The sequence below is a fragment of the Rattus rattus genome, chromosome 9 (genome assembly GCF_011064425.1).
Source record: "Rattus rattus isolate New Zealand chromosome 9, Rrattus_CSIRO_v1, whole genome shotgun sequence".
In the NCBI taxonomy this organism is placed as follows: domain Eukaryota; kingdom Metazoa; phylum Chordata; class Mammalia; order Rodentia; family Muridae; genus Rattus; species Rattus rattus.
This window is the reverse complement of record NC_046162.1, coordinates 26,289,326-26,308,193: the sequence shown is the minus strand read 5'-3', so window position 1 is coordinate 26,308,193 and position 18,868 is coordinate 26,289,326. Positions and strand designations below refer to the sequence as shown.

The 18,868-nt window shown below is 48.3% G+C and overlaps 1 protein-coding gene across 1 annotated transcript; it reads right to left on the bottom strand.

The window, feature by feature from the left end:
* Positions 1–1,641: 1,641 nt before the first annotated feature.
* Positions 1,642–18,424, bottom strand: C1qtnf2 (C1q and TNF related 2). The gene is made up of 4 exons (XM_032912483.1): positions 18,297–18,424; positions 11,158–11,231; positions 5,194–5,446; positions 1,642–2,416 (listed from the first exon to the last, which is right to left on the bottom strand). The coding sequence occupies exons 2-4, from the start codon at positions 11,173–11,175 to the stop codon at positions 1,803–1,805; spliced, it is 885 nt and encodes a 294-aa protein (XP_032768374.1). The 5' UTR covers positions 11,176–11,231; positions 18,297–18,424; the 3' UTR covers positions 1,642–1,802.
* Between the last annotated feature and the right edge of the window lie 444 nt (positions 18,425–18,868).

The window sequence follows — 18,868 nt, the reverse complement described above, 5'->3', positions numbered from 1 at the left end:
GGCCCTGGTTCGATCCCCAGCTCAAAAAAAACCAAAAAAAAAAAAAAAAAAAAAAAGGTACTCCTTCTCAGAGGCTGACCCTTCTGGGGACCCTGGGCAGAAAACCTGCCCACATGTTGATTTGTTTGGGCCACAGAGTCCTGTCTGGTTTCTAGACACTTACCTACCCTATTCCATTTGTGGCAGACTCAGCGAGGATGACTAAATAAACCTAATTTTATTAGCACCGGGCCCACACGTTCGAGGACCTACCTGTAGTCCCGTGAGTATCCACCAGGGGGCAGTGAGCACAAGCTGCTAACCTCCAGGAATTGCTCGTGGGCTCACAGCACTCTTGCATGGGGGCTTCTTCAGCCCTGAATTCTGAAAAAACCTGGACAGGGTAGACTTACCTCAGCGCTATTCATTCCTGTCATCAGGCATGCAGGGGAATCCTGCTCTTCACCACCGACTGAGCAGTGGGCCAACAAATAATAATAAAATAATAATAAAAGCCCCGGGTCCTTGATGAACTGCGCTTATGCTCTAAGAAGGCCCAGGCTTGTCCCCATATCCTTCTGTGTACTGATAGTTTAATACTTTTTTTTTTTTTTGAGACAGTTTCACCTTTAGCCCAGACTGGCTTTGAACTCAATGCAAACCTCCTGCCTCAGTTCGTCAGAATGCTGGAGTCACAGGCAGAAGCTAAAATACCTTTCTTTCTTTCTTTTTTCTTTTTTTCTAAACCAGCTTTCTAATCAGAAGGAATGTGACTATGACCCGCGAGGTTGTGCGTGACCTTCCAGCCTCACGTGTCTCTTCTTCTTAACCTCCCAATTCTTCTGGCCCCAGTCAGCTCCTCAAGTGCACCCGGCTCTCCCCTGGGTAGAGAGGGCATCTGTACCTGCAGCCAGGCTGTTTTGCTGGAAGAACATTATTTTCATGTTCTCCTGTTGCACTGTATCCTGCCTCAGTGCCCCAGCTTCTCTGTGCCCTCATGGGTTCTGATGTACAATTCTTTGACCTATGAACTTTTGACTTTATGACGGTGTGTGGAATTTTGACCTTTCCCCTTGCTGTCTACATGTAGGACGTTGGCCTTTGCAATGGCGACAGTAGGTAACCCGCCAGGGTGAACGACTGTCTTCCACGTGCTGTGTAGCCAGGGCCTGACTCTCACTTTTGAATATATCTTTAACTAAAACTTACTGAGTTTCAAACATAGTCTTAATGTAAGCAGAGGAGTAGCTGTCCTGGCTTGAACGAGTCCCAGAGAGTTGTGGGAGATGGTGATGGTGTGGTGGGTGGGGGATGGGGATGGGGGATGGGGGGGAGAGGTGGGGGTGGGGAGAATGGTAGTTGTTTCCCCACCCCCCCTGCAGTGATACAGGGTACACATGTAAGTAAAAATCCATGTTTTCCACTTAAAATGTATGTCTGTATGCAAGTAGACTTAAGAGATGAACTCTGTATTAAATAAATATTTCATCTACTTCCCTGTGCCCAGTTATATAATTTGTTCTTCATTTGTGAATTGTATTTCCCAGAAGGACAGACACTCTGTCTTGGCACTGATATATGTATCTTACAGAGTATAGCCTAGTGCCTGTTACTCAACAGATACTAAGATTAGTGAGTGGACAGATAAACAGATAATCAAAAGCTTGGATTTAATGATTTTTTTTTAAAGCAGCAACAGAGGAGGCCTTCCTGGGAATAAAAGCTCCCAAGACTGCCAGTCCCCAGCCTCAGTTCAGAGATCCTCTTCTATCAGCACCCTTGCGGAATCTTAGTCCCTGCCTGGAGGCTCAACCCCAGCTTGTCTATACCTCGTTGGGGTCTCCTTGATCAGCGTAGATGAGAAAGCCGGTGAACAGGCTGTCGGTCCAATAAGGGTCGTAGAAGAGTCCATTCTGCTCCGAGTAGAAAATCTGTAGCCAGACTTCATCACCCTCCTTGAGAGCCAGGATGGTGGAGCCCGAGGCCACGTCGTGGTTGCCGGTGTTGGCATCAAAAGTCCGAATGCGGTACTGGCCATTGTGCACTAGGCCGATGGCCAGGTGTTTGTTGGCCAGCGTAATGTCATAGGTAAAGTAATAGATCCCTGGCACGCTGCAGACGAACTTGCCACTGGATGCATTGTAGTGGCCTCCCTCATTCATCAGAATCTTGTCAAACTTGATGGGCAATCGCTCGCGTGGGTAGCTCTTGGTTACCGCCACCGAAAAGGCCGACTTGGCTCGGCTACTGCCGCAGCTACAGGGGCCTGGGAGCCCAGGTTCCCCTTTCTTGCCCTTAGGTCCCTTCTTGCCCGGTATACCATGTTTCCCGGGGGTACCACTGACCCCCTTGGGTCCTCGAGGACCCGCTCTCCCAATGGCCCCAGCTTTGCCCTTTGGTCCTTGTTTTCCTCGGTTGCCTGTCCTGCCAGGTGGACCTGGAACATAAAATAGCTGGTTTTATAAGGGACGGGTAAGAATCTGACAGAGCCCTTGGGTGGAGGGAACGAGAAGGCTGGGGAGCACGGGAAAGGTGCTGGTAACCTAGCCGAGGTACTTCTCCTCTTGGTCTTTTCAGGAAGACCAGGGCAATGATGCTTTTAGAAGCCCTGGGAATCAGAGCAGAGGGCTAATTCACTGGGCTGGGGATGTAGGTCAGTTGGTAGGGTGCTTCCTTAGCACACGTGTGAACTCCTGGGTTCAGTCCCTATCACTGTATCAAACTGAACCTGGGGATAAACTCCGGTAATCCTAATGCTGTCCTAGGACTCTCTCTCTCTCTCTCTCTCTCTCTCTCTCTCTCTCTCTCTCTCTCTCTCTCTCTCTCTCTCTCTCTGTGTGTGTGTGTGTGTGTGTGTGTGTGTGTGTGTTTGGGGTCAGAGGTGTGGGGAATCAGGAGCTCAAGATCATCTTGGCCTCATAGTGAGTTCGAGGCCAGCACGTCTCAGGAAAACAAAAAGAAGGACAACAAGATTAATGAGGAAATACTGGACCAAAGCCAAGACTGAAAACCAGTGGAACAAACTCCAAAGCCTGCATCTCTCTGTCTCTTTACCAAAGTGCTCTTCAGAACTCAAACACTAACCTTCTTGTCCTCCCTTTTGGAATGGGAGTGTATATTCTGTGTGTTGTTGTATGTTGGAAGTATGTGGGATGCTTTTTAATTTTGAGTTTACAGGGGTTACAGGGGTTGCAAGGTTACAAGAGATGGCTTTGAGAGTTTGGACTTTTATGGGGACTGTTGAAGTCGGACTGAATACATTTTGTATTATGATATGACTCCAAACCTACGGGGGGGCCACACAGTGGGATGTGGTGGTTTGAATGAGAATGGCCCCCATAGACTGAGGATTGTTGGAGGAGGTGTGTGACTAGGGATGGGCGTTGAGGTTTCAAGAGCTCACTCCAGGACCAGTCTCTCTCTCAGACCAGGATGTGGAGCTCTCCACCTGGAATTAATCGGGTCACACCTCAAGCTGCTCCATTTCTACCTCCACACTGCCCTCTTTAGTGGTCACTTGGCCTCTGGCAGGAGAGATGACTCAAAGAATCCCAGACCTGTTGTTCCCTTCTTGCTCCTGATCAAGGAAAGCGGTTGACCCAGAGACCATTTCCCACAGGATCCACAGGCAAATAAATCTCCAGGAAGGCTCTGGCAGGCCCTGCTTGACCAATATGTCACTGGGTCAAAGAATGTGAGATAGTGACATCCAGTGCCTAGCACCCCGCAGGACCTCCTGGGATCCAAGCATTTCCAATGATGTCAGAGGGCTTCTCCAGGAAGAGGTACATTTGGAGCGGTTGGGTTTGTGTGATAGGAAACAGGGTGGGTTTGGAGTCTAAGCTCAGTAAGTCAGGTTAGGGCTGAGTAACATTGTAACACTGACTTCAGGACCTCCGGTGAGATATTCTGATACACTGTATCAGAATACAGTGAGATTTGATATCACTGCTGTGGTTATGAGGATGCTGTGGTTAGGGGAGGTTAAGACACTTGTCAAAATTAATATCCAAGGTTGTCCTTAGAGTTTAAGCTCTTGCAGCTTTGACAAATTCCTCCGAACCTTGCCACCCTCACTCTTACTGTTCTCATTCGAGACTTGGAATAATAAGGGCATTTGTTCCAGGATGGTATTGATAATCCACTGAACAACTCACTCAAAATGCCTTGTCAATGTCAAAATGCTATGTAAGTAAAAGCTAGCATGGGGCTGAAAGGGTGGAGTGTGTACTGAACCTGCCTAAGGTCCCAGGTTTAATCCCTAACATTAAGAACAAAAAACTGGGGCTGGAGAGATGGCTCAGTGGTTAAAGAGCACTGATTGTTCTTCCAGAGGTCCTGAGTTCAATTCCCAACAACCATATGGTGGCTCACAACCATCTGTAATAGGATCTGATGCTCTCTTCTGGTGTATTTGAAGACAGCAATGGTGTACTCATATACATTAAATAAAATTCTAAAAACAAAACAAAACAAAACAAAAAGTGCTGTAGTTTCTCTACACTTCAGATGTACATTTGAGGATGCTGATATCCTAAAGAGAAGGGGTGAAAGGTCACAGATAGAGGGAAGGTTGGAAGGTTTAAGTGGAAGGAACCTAAAGGCAGTATCTAGTCTGTTCTGTGTCTGCCCAATTTCTTTTTGGATCAGGTAGACTGTGTGTGGGTCCCTGTGGAACTGTCAAATACAATGACTAAGTGTTTCCACCACCCACTCAAAAACATCCAGGGGTGGCCTAGGATACAACCTTGGCAAATGGTGGCCCCACATCTCCCTGAAGAAAGGTAAAAAAATGGATGTAGGCGAAGCTGTAGGAATGGAGATTTGAATGTATCAGCTTTTAGGGGGATAAAGGCAACATACAGGGAGAGGCAGAGCCTCAGCAAAAAGAACTAAACCCTGGGCCAAGCCATTTCTGAATCCCTGCTCTTAGTCTTCATGGTTTCGTGAGTCAAGAAATCTCACTTGGGTCTGTTAATTGGGCTGATGTCAGCTGCAAACCTGGTGCTTTGAATCACAGCTCACAGGCTAGCCCCAACTCATCATTTAACGATTTAAAAACTCGGCAGATCGATAGTCTTCATCTGTTCTCTTCCAATTAGTTATAAAAAAGATAGTGATGGGTGCTAGCTGGTTTTGGGAGTTCTAAAGCGCCCTTCATGACAGATGCTATTGACCCTGGGTGGGATAAGAGGCCAGGTACAGGTCTCTTACCTTCTTCTCCACTCTCCCCTCGGTCTCCGTCCTGGCCGTCTTGGCCATCTTTACCAGGAAAACCCATTCTTCCCACCATTCCTGAGGATCCTGGTGCTCCTGGAGGGCCAGGTGGGCCTTGGGGACCAGGCAGGCTGCACACCAGTTGAGGACCACCCTTCTGCAAGTCCCTGCGAGCAAAGGCACCAAGCATTGGGTCAGCAGCACACGGAAGGGCACAGGCCAAGAGCATCCAGGAGATCATGGTGGTCACCTGTGGGTGACAAAAGAGCAGGTAAGAGTGGACATGATGCTGACACACTACTGACCAGTAAGGCATCAGGAGGGAGGAGGAGAGGGATGAGGGGGAGGAGAAGGAGAAGGCATGGATACAATTGCATTTCTATCTACCTTACTTTCCTCTACCACAGACATCCATCCAAACCAGTGGTTCTCAACCTCTGGGCCACCACCTCTTTGGGAGTCACATGACCCTTTCACAGGGGTCACCTTGAAGGACCCTTAGGGGCTTTCGCCAGCCTTATACCCACCTGCCTCAGGTCAAGGCTAGGCCAGGTTCCATTCTCCACTCACAGGAACATTCTTGAGTAGAAAATTCTCAGAATGTACTGACTGATGCTTGCTAGCCAATAGATTTAAAGGTCAATATGCTTAGCCAATAAGTTTGAACTGTAACCTTGCTGAGGTAACCTGTGCCCCTAAAAAGTATAAAAACTGCTTGTAATAGCCATTCAGGGTTGCCTTCTAGTCACTTGCCTTGAGGGACTGATTGAGGGTTGATCCTGACGCACCAGAAAATAAACCTCTTGCTTTTGCATCAATCAGTGTTCCCGTGTCTCACTCGGGGTCTTCTCGAAGTAAGTACCACTGACTGATGGTCGGGGTCTTACAACCTCAGACCATGGCAAATCACAGGCATTCACATTCTGATTTGTAATAGTAGCAAAGTTACAGTTACAAAGTAGCAATGAAAAGAATTTTTTGGTTGAGGGTCACCACAACATGAGGAGTTGTATTAACGGGTCGTGGCGTTAGGAAGGTTGAGAACTGCTGATGTAGACAGTGTCATCGTGTCTTAAGGGCATACTTGGATTGGTGGGCATACTTGGATCCTGTGCCCAGATATATTTTTGCAGGAATCCTGACAGCAAGCCCTTCACCGTTAGGCTGTCATTCATCCAAGCATCTGATATGCAGGAGGAATTTGCACTCTAACCTCCACAGCTCTAGTGCCTGAAGAGTGAGAGGAACTGTGGATGAGAGAAATGACCCGTGGCTTCGGTGAAATATGCAAAATGAAAGTTACAAGGGCAGACACACTTTACAGGTGTCGATGTCCAGCTAGGCTACTTCGGATAGGGACTTGGGGTTGTAAGTGTGGGAGATGAGGATTCAGCGACTGAGAGTTGGTGATCCCACATAAGGGTGCAGCCACCATGCTAGAAAGTTATGGTAAGAACTTCTCTCTGAATGCTTCTGGTGCCCAGGCCCACTCTCAGGGCCCAGAGCTGTCAATACACACTCTATCTCACAATACAGCAACCTTATAGAATAAGCACAAGTGGGGGAAAAGAGGCACAGAAAGGCTAGGTGATGAGAATGGCTAATTCACATAGCTAGCAGATGGTAGGCTGGGGTTAGAACCAAGTCACACAGCTCCAAAGATTGCCCCCTCCTGCTCCAGACTGGACCATCCTTAAGGCTTGAGCATCAGTGTGGGTGCACACTGGGAGATCCTCTCCTCCCCACCGTCTATGTGCAGATACACAAACTGAGGCTAAGAGCAGACATCAGGGGCTTATTTAAGACCTGTCACCAGACGGTCTCAGGTGCTTGGTCATGAGGAGGAAGCTGGGAAGGAGAACAAACATAGAAGCCATAACTTATTGCTGTATGGATGGCTCTCAGTGGCAATTTGCGTTGTGACCTCAAGCTAGCCCCTTTTCCTCTCTGATTCCTAGTTTTCCAACTCAAAAACAGCAAAAGGCTAGAAGTGAGCAGTCGTTTCTAATGAGAGTCTATCATTAGATCGGGAGGGGGCTTGTTAGAATGCAAAAAGCTTTGTAAGTCCCAAACCTTACATTTATGCACCAGTAGCTCAGGGGGAGGGCTGGATAATCTGCGTTCAGATGTGGGGCTGGGGTGGATGGCTATCTGAGTCCCAATTTGGACCCACGCGGCTCTGGAGCTGAGCTGTTCCGTCTCTAGCTTTCCTTAGCATTGCGAGTATGAAGAACGGCTGTCTTCATGGTTCCCACACAGCCTTTGCCGGCATTATTAGAGTCCTGGTAAGGGTTCATGGGTGGTGTGTAAGCTGGAGGCCGGATGGAGACGTGGCTCAAACTTTGAAGCTCAGGGTTCTCCCTGAGTCCTTCACGCCCCTCCCCCAGCCCCTTTGCTTCCCGTTCTGCTTTGGTCTTAAAGCTGACAAGTGCCCAGGCTTTTGAGCTGTCTTTGCTGTTCCCCTTGGAACGAGCTGGCCCCTCCTCAGCTCTCTTGGTCCACCTCAGGTCAGGGATCTTTTTTTCAGTACTGGGGACTGAAGCCAGGGCTTCACCCACACCAGACAAGCGCTCTACCACTAAAGCTGCATCCCCAACGCCTTTCTTTTCCTTTTGAGACGACTTAGTTTCCCAGGCTAGATTCGAGCTCGGGTCTCTGACTGGTATTTGTTTATAAAGGAACAGGGGAAGCAAACATAGGTGGCCATACTTCATATTTCTCGTGTCAGGCTTCCTCAGCATAATGTATGTTAGTATTGCACCAGACAGATGCTTCTGGAAAACTGGCCCAGCCACCCCTCAGGCCCCTTGCGCCTTTTCCTCTTCTGGCTCAATGAGATGAGAGGTGTGGGAAGTGGGCTGGTGTCATCTGGATTTTTTTTTTTTTCTTTCTGAGTTGGGGATTGAACCCTGGGTCTCAAGCATGCTAAATAAGTGCTTTGCCATTGAGCAACATCCTCTAGCCCATTTAGGAGGTAAAGCACACCTGGAGGGGAGAGGGGGGGGGTCTTAAGAATGAAAGTTAATTTTCCAAGCAGTTTAGAAATGATCTGGAAATCTGTGACCTATAAACATTCCATATTAGCAAGAGAGGGAGGGAGGGAGGGAGGGAGGGAGGAAAGAGGTGGGGTGACTTTTACAAGTAGATGTGAAAGCAGAGAACAGCTTAAGTCACAGCAGGGAGAGAGCTAATCTACCACAGTGTTCCCCTCTATTCTACACCAAAGTATAGCCACAAGGTCTCAGAGGGCTCTCTCTTGCTCTCTCCAGCCTCGTCTTCTCTAGACAGAGAGGGGTCAGTGGCCTCTCAGTGACAGCTGGCTGGAGCAGGCCCCAGAGCCTAAGGGGTGGGCTGCTCTGGGACACACAGGGAGATGTTTTCTTTTTCTTTTTTTCTCTGAAGCTGGAGCCTGAAGGTTCTTGCAGCCCCAGAGGCATTCCTTGCAGCTGGAGCCAGGAATAGCTTTGGAAAGAAAAGCAGGGGACTGGATTTGCTTCCAGAGCTGAAGGCAGAGAAGAGTCTCCGCCTCGCTTCCCAGGCACCTCCAAGGAAAACAAGACTCTAAATAGCTCCCCCTTGAGCCCTATGCTCACAGCACCACCCACATGATGGCCCTGGAGAGGAGCCTGGGGAAGGGGTGGGAGCAAGACCCCAGCCCATTTAGGTGGGTAACTCTCTCACAGGCTTTTACATAAACATAGAGCTAATTTGGGGAGTGCGTCAACAACAGAGGCAGAGACAAACTGACATTATTAAGCACCCCCAATGATCCAGGGTCTGTATGAAACTCTCAACCTTCATTGTGCTCTTGGGAGGGTACAGTAAACCTACGAAGGTGAAAGGAAGTTTTTAAAGGAAGAAACAGGTTTTAAGAGGTGAAGTGGTTTATCTACTGTCACAGCAACAGGGAGCAGGGTGGACCCATGGCCAGCCATGCCTGGAGACCACACTTACCCCTCATGACCTATTTCCCGTCTGCACCTTCCTCCTACATACCCAGAGGGGCAATTTGTTCATGTTAGCAGCATGAGTTATATTTGAACAGGTCCTTGGCTGCCCCAATACACGAATGCTTTCCAGGCTGTCGGCGGTGTTTACGTGTTTTCCTTCCAAACATCCCAGATTATAGAAGAGACCATGAAGCACATGCCAAAGCCGCACATAACATTCTTTGAGATGTACTTTAGTTTACAGTTTTATACACGTGCATCCCACGTGACTTTGAAAATGTCAAGGTGACGTTTACTTTGGTAATCAGACACTTGAGAAAAATCTCTTGTCCTCTGGGGGCTGTGGAGGTGCACACCTGTAATCACAGGACTCAGGTGGACTCAGAAGAGTCAGGAGTTCAAAGTCATCCTCAGCTGTATAGCAAGTTCAAGGCCAGCCAGTCTCAAAAACACACAACAAAGGGGGGGCTGGAGAGGTGGCTCAGCAGTTAAGAGTACTGGCTGCTCTTCCAGAGGTCCCAGGATCAATTCTCAGCACCCATATGGTGGCTCACAAGTCCGGTTCCAGTGGGTCTGACACCCTCACACAGAAATACCATGCAGGCAGAACACCAATGCATATAAAATAAAATATCACACACACACACACACACACACACACACACACACACACACACAGAGAGAGAGAGAGAGAGAGAGAGACAGAGACAGAGACAGAGAGAGAGACAGAGACAGAGACAGAGACAGAGAACAAAACAATAAAATGTTTCCTACTTCAACAGACAGAAGTCTCCAGGGCTCTGGGCCACCACAAACCCCTCTGGAGTGTTCATGATACTCAATAAGGATCCTAGTCAAGAGATCAGGGGTCCAGTTTTCAAAGCCTACCCCACCCCATGATTCATTCCTCACTTGGACTTTCAACAGCCTCCCTTTCTGTGCTTACTCCACAACTCCCAACCTCTTCCACACGCCCTGGCCAGAGTTTAAATCCATCCATCAGCCACCTCATTCTTCAAGCTGGTCCAGTAGCTTCTGGCTGTGGGCCACAAGCACAGGAACTCCTAACAGGGCCCAAATGGCCCTAAATGACCTGGCCTTAGCCTCACCCCAGCCTCTGCTCCCCTCTTCCTTTGGCTATTGGAGAGCTACATGGCCTCTACCATGCACACTGTACCCACCCACCCACCCCACCCCTGGCTCAGCTTTCAACCTTCTTCCAGGTATTCCTTGACCCCTTCTTTTGGGCAATTCTCCTTCCCTGGCTCATACAACCATCTTTTTTGTTTGTTTGCTGTATCATTGCTCTCATGCCTAAATCCTGTCAGCACAGGACCTCAGCTGGCCACCTGGTTAACAAACTTTCAAGCAGGTACCTAAGAACTAGCTGCTTTGGGGCTGGAGAGACGACTCTGGTTACAGTACCTTCTGCTTTTCCAAAGGACCTGGGTTCAATCCCCAGCATCTATACAGGACAGCTTACAACCATCTGTAACACCATCATCTGGTATACAAGGGTACTCATAAGCGTGTGTGCTTACACACACACACACACACACACACACACACACACACACACACACACACACATCTTTAAAAAAAAGATAAATAGTTGCTTTACAATTGGTTGAGACCAGAGAGTCTGTAGGGGAGAGAAAAGGGAGTCTAAATACTAGCAGGCATAGAAACCCCTGATTTAATCGACTTTTCTTTCTTTGGTCAGCTTTTCTTACATGGCCCAGACAGAGACGTGCCTTTGGATTGCTCAGTCTGCCTTTCTGTCCCTGTCTCTGAGGCTGCGTTTGCAGAATACCTCACATACAGCAAATGTTCCACAAAGAGAGGTTTAATTGGTTGAATAAAAAGTTAACCATTGGGGTTGGGGATTTGGCTCAGTGGTAGAGCGCTTGCCTAGGAAGCGCAAGGTCCTGGGTTCGGTCCCCAGCCCCGGAAAAAAAAAAAAAAAAAAAAATAAATCGCAAAAAGTTAACCATTACCTGCCCCCTCTTACCTTTCTAAAAACTGTCATCTAAATCGTTCTTTCTGGGTATGGGTTGGGAAGAGAGGCTTCATCAAGTCTTCTTGCTAAAGGGGGAAAAAAAAACCCGGTAGTTAAATCCCAGAAATGGAATCATGAGGTGTTAAACTTGGATGCATTCTGAAGTCTGGTTTTAATCCGTCCAGTCCTGGGCTTCTAGCCTCTCAGGAAAGAAACTAGTGATTCGTGGACGCGCATGTTCCAGGAAAACTCTGAGGTCCCAATGCTCCACCTTGGAGTCCACTGTACGACAAGAGCCTTCTTCCTCCACCCTTCATAGGACATAGCCTCCGACTCATTTTTGAGGGCTTTCTGCCAAAACTGTGACAAGAGAAGGGGCAGGGGCAGGGACCCTGGCCTTTCTTGTATTTATCTAGAATGTGGTCTACAAGTACAAATGCCAGGAATGCTTGTCTGGGCCTTGAGTGAGGCTGTAGGGCCCAGGTGCTGACCAAGCTCCCCTTTGAAGATCCAAATAAACCTTTGTGATCCTCAGTGGTTAAAAGCCCTGGGAAAACCCGTCACTCATTTGCTTAACTATTCGTGGACACAATGCTACTTTTAACTCACAGAATCTATGACAAGAATGAGCTTATGCCCCCAAACCTCTGGACTAGAGGCTGACACACTCAACACTACAGTTGGCCACCTGCCTCCAAATTGTGATCTCCTCCCCAGAAGCCCTCTCAGCTGCTGTCCTCTTCCTTGAAGCCTCAGCTCCAGTCTCATCTCCTTGGGGGGCGGTCACTGCCCCCCACAGCCCAAGTCTAAGAGTAACTGACCCATAATGATCTTGGGCAACCATGTTGAGTCATCTCTGTCTCTTCCTGCTCGGAGATCCGAGGAGGTAGGGCCCCTGCCTGTCCCTTTCTGTAAACACCGGAACATAGCACAATGGCCTACATAGTGCATGTTCAACACAACCGAAGTGACCTTGAATGCAATGGTCATTCCTGAGCCACGAAATACCAACAAGATGTTGATTTGTTCATGAAGTCACACTTGGCTACTGAGAGTGCAAATCAGCAGCTGAGGTGAGCCTTCCAGTCCCCACCTCCACAGGAGACCCCGGGGTGATGCCTTGCCTTGCCTCACCCTCAGTGGAAGAGGGCCTCTGGGTAGTCCTTCCTGTGTGTGGATTTAAAGGGGATGAGGCGGGTGGCTGGGGTTAAAGAGAGCTTGCTTGCAGATGGATGAAGACTGTTGGAAAATCTGCTTTGATGGGAGAATGCCCTAATGGAAAACACTCTGCCCTCACCAATTCCAGGAAGCAAATTAGAAGCAGCCCTCCCTAGTGTCTCTCAGTGCTGAGGTGGCCTGGAGGAGAGGGACTGGCTGCAGCTCCATACAGAGCTCTCAGGACATCCTTCTTTTTTTCCTGGAATCTCAAGTTTGGGGCCACTCGGAAACTGCTGTGCCCAGAGGAGAGAGGCAGGGGACTCAAAGGTGAATACAGAGAGTTGAAGGGCATGTGGTCTTCTTTCTGAGAAATACTTAAAGCTCGTCTTTCCTTTTCTCCCTCCCCAGTCTTGGCTCTGCCTAAAACCAGAGGTCCATGGATAAATTATGACCTAATGAGAGTTCTCAGGAGCTAGGACCTGGTTGGGCTTGTCTCAGCAGGCACTTCTGAAGGCATGCAGAAGTCAGTCTTCGGATTGATGCAGAAGGATTCTATTGTCTGCTATTTATATCTCTGGTTCTTCAAAGCCAACACACATAACATTCAACATGGTGGGCGGTGTAGGCTAATGTTCTGGTCCAGGCTGCTATAGGTCTCTGAGCCTCCCCTGGAGAACTGGCTACATGGGTCCAGGAGGTAGAGCCAGGCTCCTGGTAACTGAAATGGGAGACCATCGAGTTCTAATGAACCTGCGGCTATCATGTCACGTGGAGGACCAAGGAAGTCAATGAAAAAGGATGCAGTGTTTGAGAGGGATGAGGAGAAGGGGAGAGATGTGAGGGTGTTTGTTCTCTTGTCTTTGTGTCTCTAGGGTGTTAGCCTTGGCATGGCAAACTGGCTGTCATGGTTGGGGAGAATAATTGGGCAGCAATGTCCAGTAGGAAAAGGGCACAAGTCATATGTCATTTAAAATTATCTCATGGTCACATTAAAAAGTAAGAAGAAGCAGGTGGAATTATTTTCAATGTTATTTAAGTCAAGGTATCTCATTCGAGCATTCAATCTTCAAAAGAAATATTAGTGTGACAATTCACCGTCTTTAAAAAGTGTTTTTTAAATGTACTTTTATTTTACGTGTATGGGTGTTTTATTTCACTCGTATGTCTGGTCCCCATGGGAACCAGAAGAGAATGATGGAATTGGAGAAAGTGTGATCCATTATGTATGTGCTGGGAAGTGAGCCTGGGAAGAGCACTCAGTGCCCTTAACTGCTGAGCCCTCTCTCCAGCCCCACATTTTACAATACTTGACTAACACAAACTCTGGAACCCTAGGAAGTTTCTCACACTTGTAACTCACATTATTAGTGCACATTGACTGATTGATTGCATGTGTGTATGTTCGTGTGTGTGATTGCACATGCCAAAGCATATCACAGAGTGCATGTGGAGGTTAGTGGACAACTCACAGGAGTATGTTCTTTCCTTCTGCCGTGAGTGTTCTGGGAATTGAACTCAGGTTGGCAGCACCCTCATCGCAGCCCTCTGTAGTTACCATTTCGGTGGCTCTAACTCCCTCCTCTGGGCTCCATGGGCACAGCATGCAATGGTACATATTCATACAAAAACACAGATACTTACTCTCCAGACACGCCATACTCTAAAGACTGTTGTAAGCATCAAGCCTACTGATCCCTTTCTCTAAGATGACACAGTGCAAGAACTGGCTGATAGAGGCCGAAAGGCCACCAAAACCAACTTTGTCCCTGAGGGAATTCCATCTCAGCAAGAGACATCAACTGGAGGCTGGGGAGATGGCTTGGTGGGTGAAGTGCTTTACTGCAAAGGGGTGTAGATCTGAGGTTAGATCCCCCAGCATCCATAAAAGCCGGGTGTGGTGCTGGGCAGCTGTTACCTCAGTGCTGGGGGAGTGGATACAGGTGTTTTCCAGAAGCTCAGTGGCCTGTCAGTCTAGCAAAGTGTCAATTCCAGGGTCAATGAGAGTCCGTGTCTCAAAAAAAACCCCAACAAAACAAAACCCCCAAAGAACAAAAAATGAAAAACAAACAAACAAACAACAACAACAACAACAACAACAACAAATTCCCCAACCAAAAAACCAAAACGCACATACTCACACACACACCAAAAGACTTGGGCACAATAAAGGCACCCAATGTTGATTTCTGGTTTCCAATGTCTACATATACACACATACACACATGAACACACACATACACACAAAAAGTGATCCACTGGCTGCTTGCTAATCAGTTGCCTTATGTGCACCTCAGATTATGCTGTACTTTTTTGTTTGTTTGAGACAGGGTCTCCCTGTGCCTACAGCCCTGGCTGGTCTGAATTGACTATGTACATAGAGCAGGCTGGCCTGGAACTTGTTGGCAATCCTCCTGAATTTGCTTCCCAACATGCCCAGCCCCCACATCTCTACTGTTTGCTTTATTGACAGTGTTTCATGCATCTTAGGCTGGCCTGGACCTCACGCTGTAACTGGGAAAGCTCTCGAACTTCTGACCTTTCAGCCTCTGTGTCCCAGGTGCAGAGATTAGAGGTTTATGCCACTGGAGTTGGCTTTACACTGTACTTTTAATGTCTGTGGCTTTTTCCTTTTTTTTTTAAGGTCATTTTTTGTGTTCAAATAAAATTTTCTAGGGGCTGGGGAGATGACCCAGTGAGTGAAGCATTTGCTGTGCAGGTGTGAAGGCCTCGGTTCAAATCCCCAGACCCCATGTAAAGCTGGAGACTGGAGTGTGTAGGCAATCCCAGGGCTCCTATGGTAAGACGAGAAGCGGAGACACAGGACTCCTTGGAAATTCACAGGACAGATAGGAGTAAACTTGGGACTGAGCCTCAAGTAAGGTAGAGAGCAAGGCCCAACTTTTAAAGTTGTTCTGTGTCCTCTGTGTGCGCGCTGCGGAATGGCTATGGTCATCAGGCGTGTGTTCACGCAGAGAGAAACAGGCAGAAAAAGGAAATATTTAGCTTTTCTGGGGACCTGGCATCCTGTAGGCCTTGAATTGCTCCCAACAGTCCAAGAGGCTGATATTGGCTTCTCCATTTTGCAGAAGACAAAACAGAGCCCAGAAAAATGTAAAATGGTTTTCTCGTGCCAAGCATATCCAGGAAACCAGGCCCAGAACTCATGGTCCTCCATCTTAGCCCCTTTGCTAGCAGGAGGGTCTCGAGCAGGTTAGTGCCGCCAGGACTGGGCACGTGTGCAGAGAAAGAAGCTGGAAGAGGACAAATCCACAGAAGGATCTTTGGCTTTAGAAAGGGTTTGGCATAGAATTGCTTCCAACACTGGACCTAGAATAGAAGGGGATTAACTAGGCAATTCCATTCGTGCGGGGTTCCTCTCATGGAAGTTAATGCAGTTTGCAGGGCTCTGATGGGCAGGAAAGCATTGGAGAAGGATGAGTATCAGTCTGCTACCTCCAAGTGAAGGGGAACACCAGTGCGAGATTATGGGAAAGAGTGCGCAGACAGCAGGGCCAGGACTAGACAAGAACAAACGCAACGACAAAGTTACTTCCTGGGCTGCGGAACAACACGTGCAAGTATGAGGACCTGAGTTTGATCCCCAGAACTCAGCCTGGTAAAACATGCCTGTAATTTCATCTCTGCAGAAGTAGAGACAGGCAAATCTCTGGAACTCCCTGACAAACCAGTCTTGCCTATTTGGTGAGCTCCAGGCCTGTGAGAGACCCAGACTGGGGATGATGGCATTGGACAGCCTAAGGAACAACATCTGAGATTGTGCTCTGACCTCTACATGACTGAAGTGCATGTGCCCTCATTAGCACACACACACCCAGAGAAACACATGCATACACATAGAAAACACACTCAGACACAGATACATACATACACACACAGGACACTCAAGCAGAATATGCATAAACACACATACAGAAAACATACACACAAACACAGATACACACACATATTGTTAGCATTCTGTCTAGGCTCCGCCCTCAGTTACCTGGCAACAGCCGGGCATGCCTGACACTATAAAAGGGGCTGCCTGCCCCCTCCTCACTCTCTTGCTCTTGCCCCCTCTTGCTCCCTCTTTCCTTCTTTCCCCTTTTGTTCCTTCTCTCCCCACTCCCCTCTCCCCTTCTCTCCATGTGCTCATGACTGGCCTCTATTCCTCTTCTCTCTCTCTCTCTCTCTCTCTCTCTCTCTCTCTCTCTCTCTCTCTCTGCCCTACTACCCTCTTAACTCCCTCCCCCATGCCCTGAATAAACTCTATTCTATACTATACTGTCATATGGCTGGTCCCTCAGGGGGAAGGGGTGTCTCAGCATGGGCCAGCTGAGGCACCCCCTTTCTCCCGACCTCCTTAGAACATATCCCCTCTCTCTTTATCCTTAGAACATAATCCCCCCTCTGTTTATTCTTTTAACACAACATTGGTGGGGAAACCTGGGACATATCCTCTCTTTATCTTTTTATAAACACATCACACACACACACACACACACACACACACACACAAAGAAACATGCATAGATATACACACACATGCAGACACACACAGAGACACATACATACACAGACACAGATACATCCGTACGCAGAGACATAAAGAAACACAGACACACAGACACAGATACATCTAGATACAGACACACAGACGCACACACGCAAAGCACATACACACAGAAATGTCTTGGGGGATCTGGGAAGGCATCGCATGCTCGAATGAGGCTTGCTCGTTAGATTGGAGAGAGGGACAGAGGCGCTATCTGGACAGACGTGTGGAGGGGCTGAGTTAGTTGTTGGTGGCAAGCTGAGGAATGCATGTAGCAACCAGATACCAAATAATCCCACGCAGATGGGAGAGCAGAAATAAAACAGCGAGAAGAGAGGTTTTTAATGATGCTAAATGCCGTTGTCATTATTAATGACGCTGGTCTACTGCGGACAGTCTCTGGCAGATGGTCATTTATGGGAAGGACCTCTGGAATGTTGCAGACCAGTTTTATGGTCACGGCAGAGAAGTAGCACACTGAGATGTACGAAGGCCTTTGGGTGTTACAGGAGGGACTAAGTGGGCTGGGAGACCACCATCAGCCACTGTGATAGTGGGGCTGAGCGTTGAGGATCCTAGGGTAGATCAGAGGGCGGTGGTAATATATAGATACAAGTAAGGCATGGGTGTTTGGGGTATGGCTCTGCTGGGAGAGGGCTTGGCCAGCATGCACAAAGCCCTGGGTTTGATCCCTGGCACTGAATAAAGCTGAGGTGGTGACACACATGGGGAATCCTGCCACTCCATTGGCAGGGGCAGGAGGAGCAGGAGTCAATTGTCATCCTCAGTTACATACTGAGTTCAGACTACATGGACTGTAGGAGATCCTGGCTCTAACAAAAGACAAGGCTAGAGACAAGTCGATTGATGAAGGAGGCAGAGAGGCGAGAATTGTGAAGAACTTGATGTAGTTTTCCGATTGACATTTACTGTATCTTTATGCGCACAATCTGCTCCACCCTCCTCCCCATTTTAATGTATTTAAGGAATTGTCCAGAGCAAATGGGATAATGGGGCCCAATTGATGTTAACTCTGTGAACCCAAACATCCAATCCGGACAGTTAAGTACCTTTGCCATCTGCGCAGGCCTGAGCCTGTCCTTAAAGTGACTGAGTCAGTTCCTTTGAAGATAGATAAGTCGTTGTCATGGAAACGAAAGCACACCGTACAAGTTCAGGGCCCGAGGGCTTGGTACCAAACAGGTTCTCAGTAAACCACGGGGCACTTTTCCTTCTTAACCCGTGAGCCACCAGTCAGAGCCTGGCACGTGGCAAGCTCCTTAGAAATGTTTGAATTTGGGCTGTAATGTCTAAGGCAGAGGTGGAGAGAGGCCCATCCAGATCTCCGTCCCCATCCCAGGGTGAGCTCTTGCGCCTACAGCATCCAAGGTTTCTCCAGGTCCACCCCATTCTCTGTCCTGAGGGGTACGACACTCACCCTCTGTGCCCCGCGCGCGCCACGTCCAGGGCCATCCGACGTTGCTGCTCTGGTAGTGCTCAGTCCTGCTTGCAGCAGCTTGAGATGCCGGCCCCAGGCATAGTTTTCCCATCCCGTCATGGGCGGGAGCGCCTTCCTTCCCGGTCACGTGCGCTGGCTAGCAGCTGGCCTTCTTTTTCCCTTCGGATTTCAGAAAGACTTCCAGCAGTGGGGGCAACTTGGGTGTGTCGGTGCATTTATGAGTAGAAGCTGTCAGAGCACTGGAAGGTTTAGTACGTGAGTTGTTGTTATTGCTGTGTCCGCCAGTGTCTGCAGAGCTGTTTCTTTGTATACGTGAGCATTTATCTCTTGGTGAATCAGAGGCTGTCAGGAGAGAACATTTCCTTGTACACTAATGTGCGTGTACTGGAGAGTGATTATAAGGTATACAAGCATGTTTAGTAGTGTGTGTGTGTGTGTGTGTGTGTGTATAGTTCATACAGCCAAACATACATCAGACCCCAGTATGCATGTGCAGATTCATGGTGAAGGCTGAGCTTAGTGTATAACTGGAGTGTGCATTATATACTGGG

Coding starts and splice junctions, on each gene's coding strand:
- C1qtnf2 (XM_032912483.1), bottom strand. Junction 2,417..5,193: donor AGGGGAGAGTGGAGAAGAAG/GTAAGAGACCTG, acceptor TTTATGTTCCAG/GTCCACCTGGCAGGACAGGC.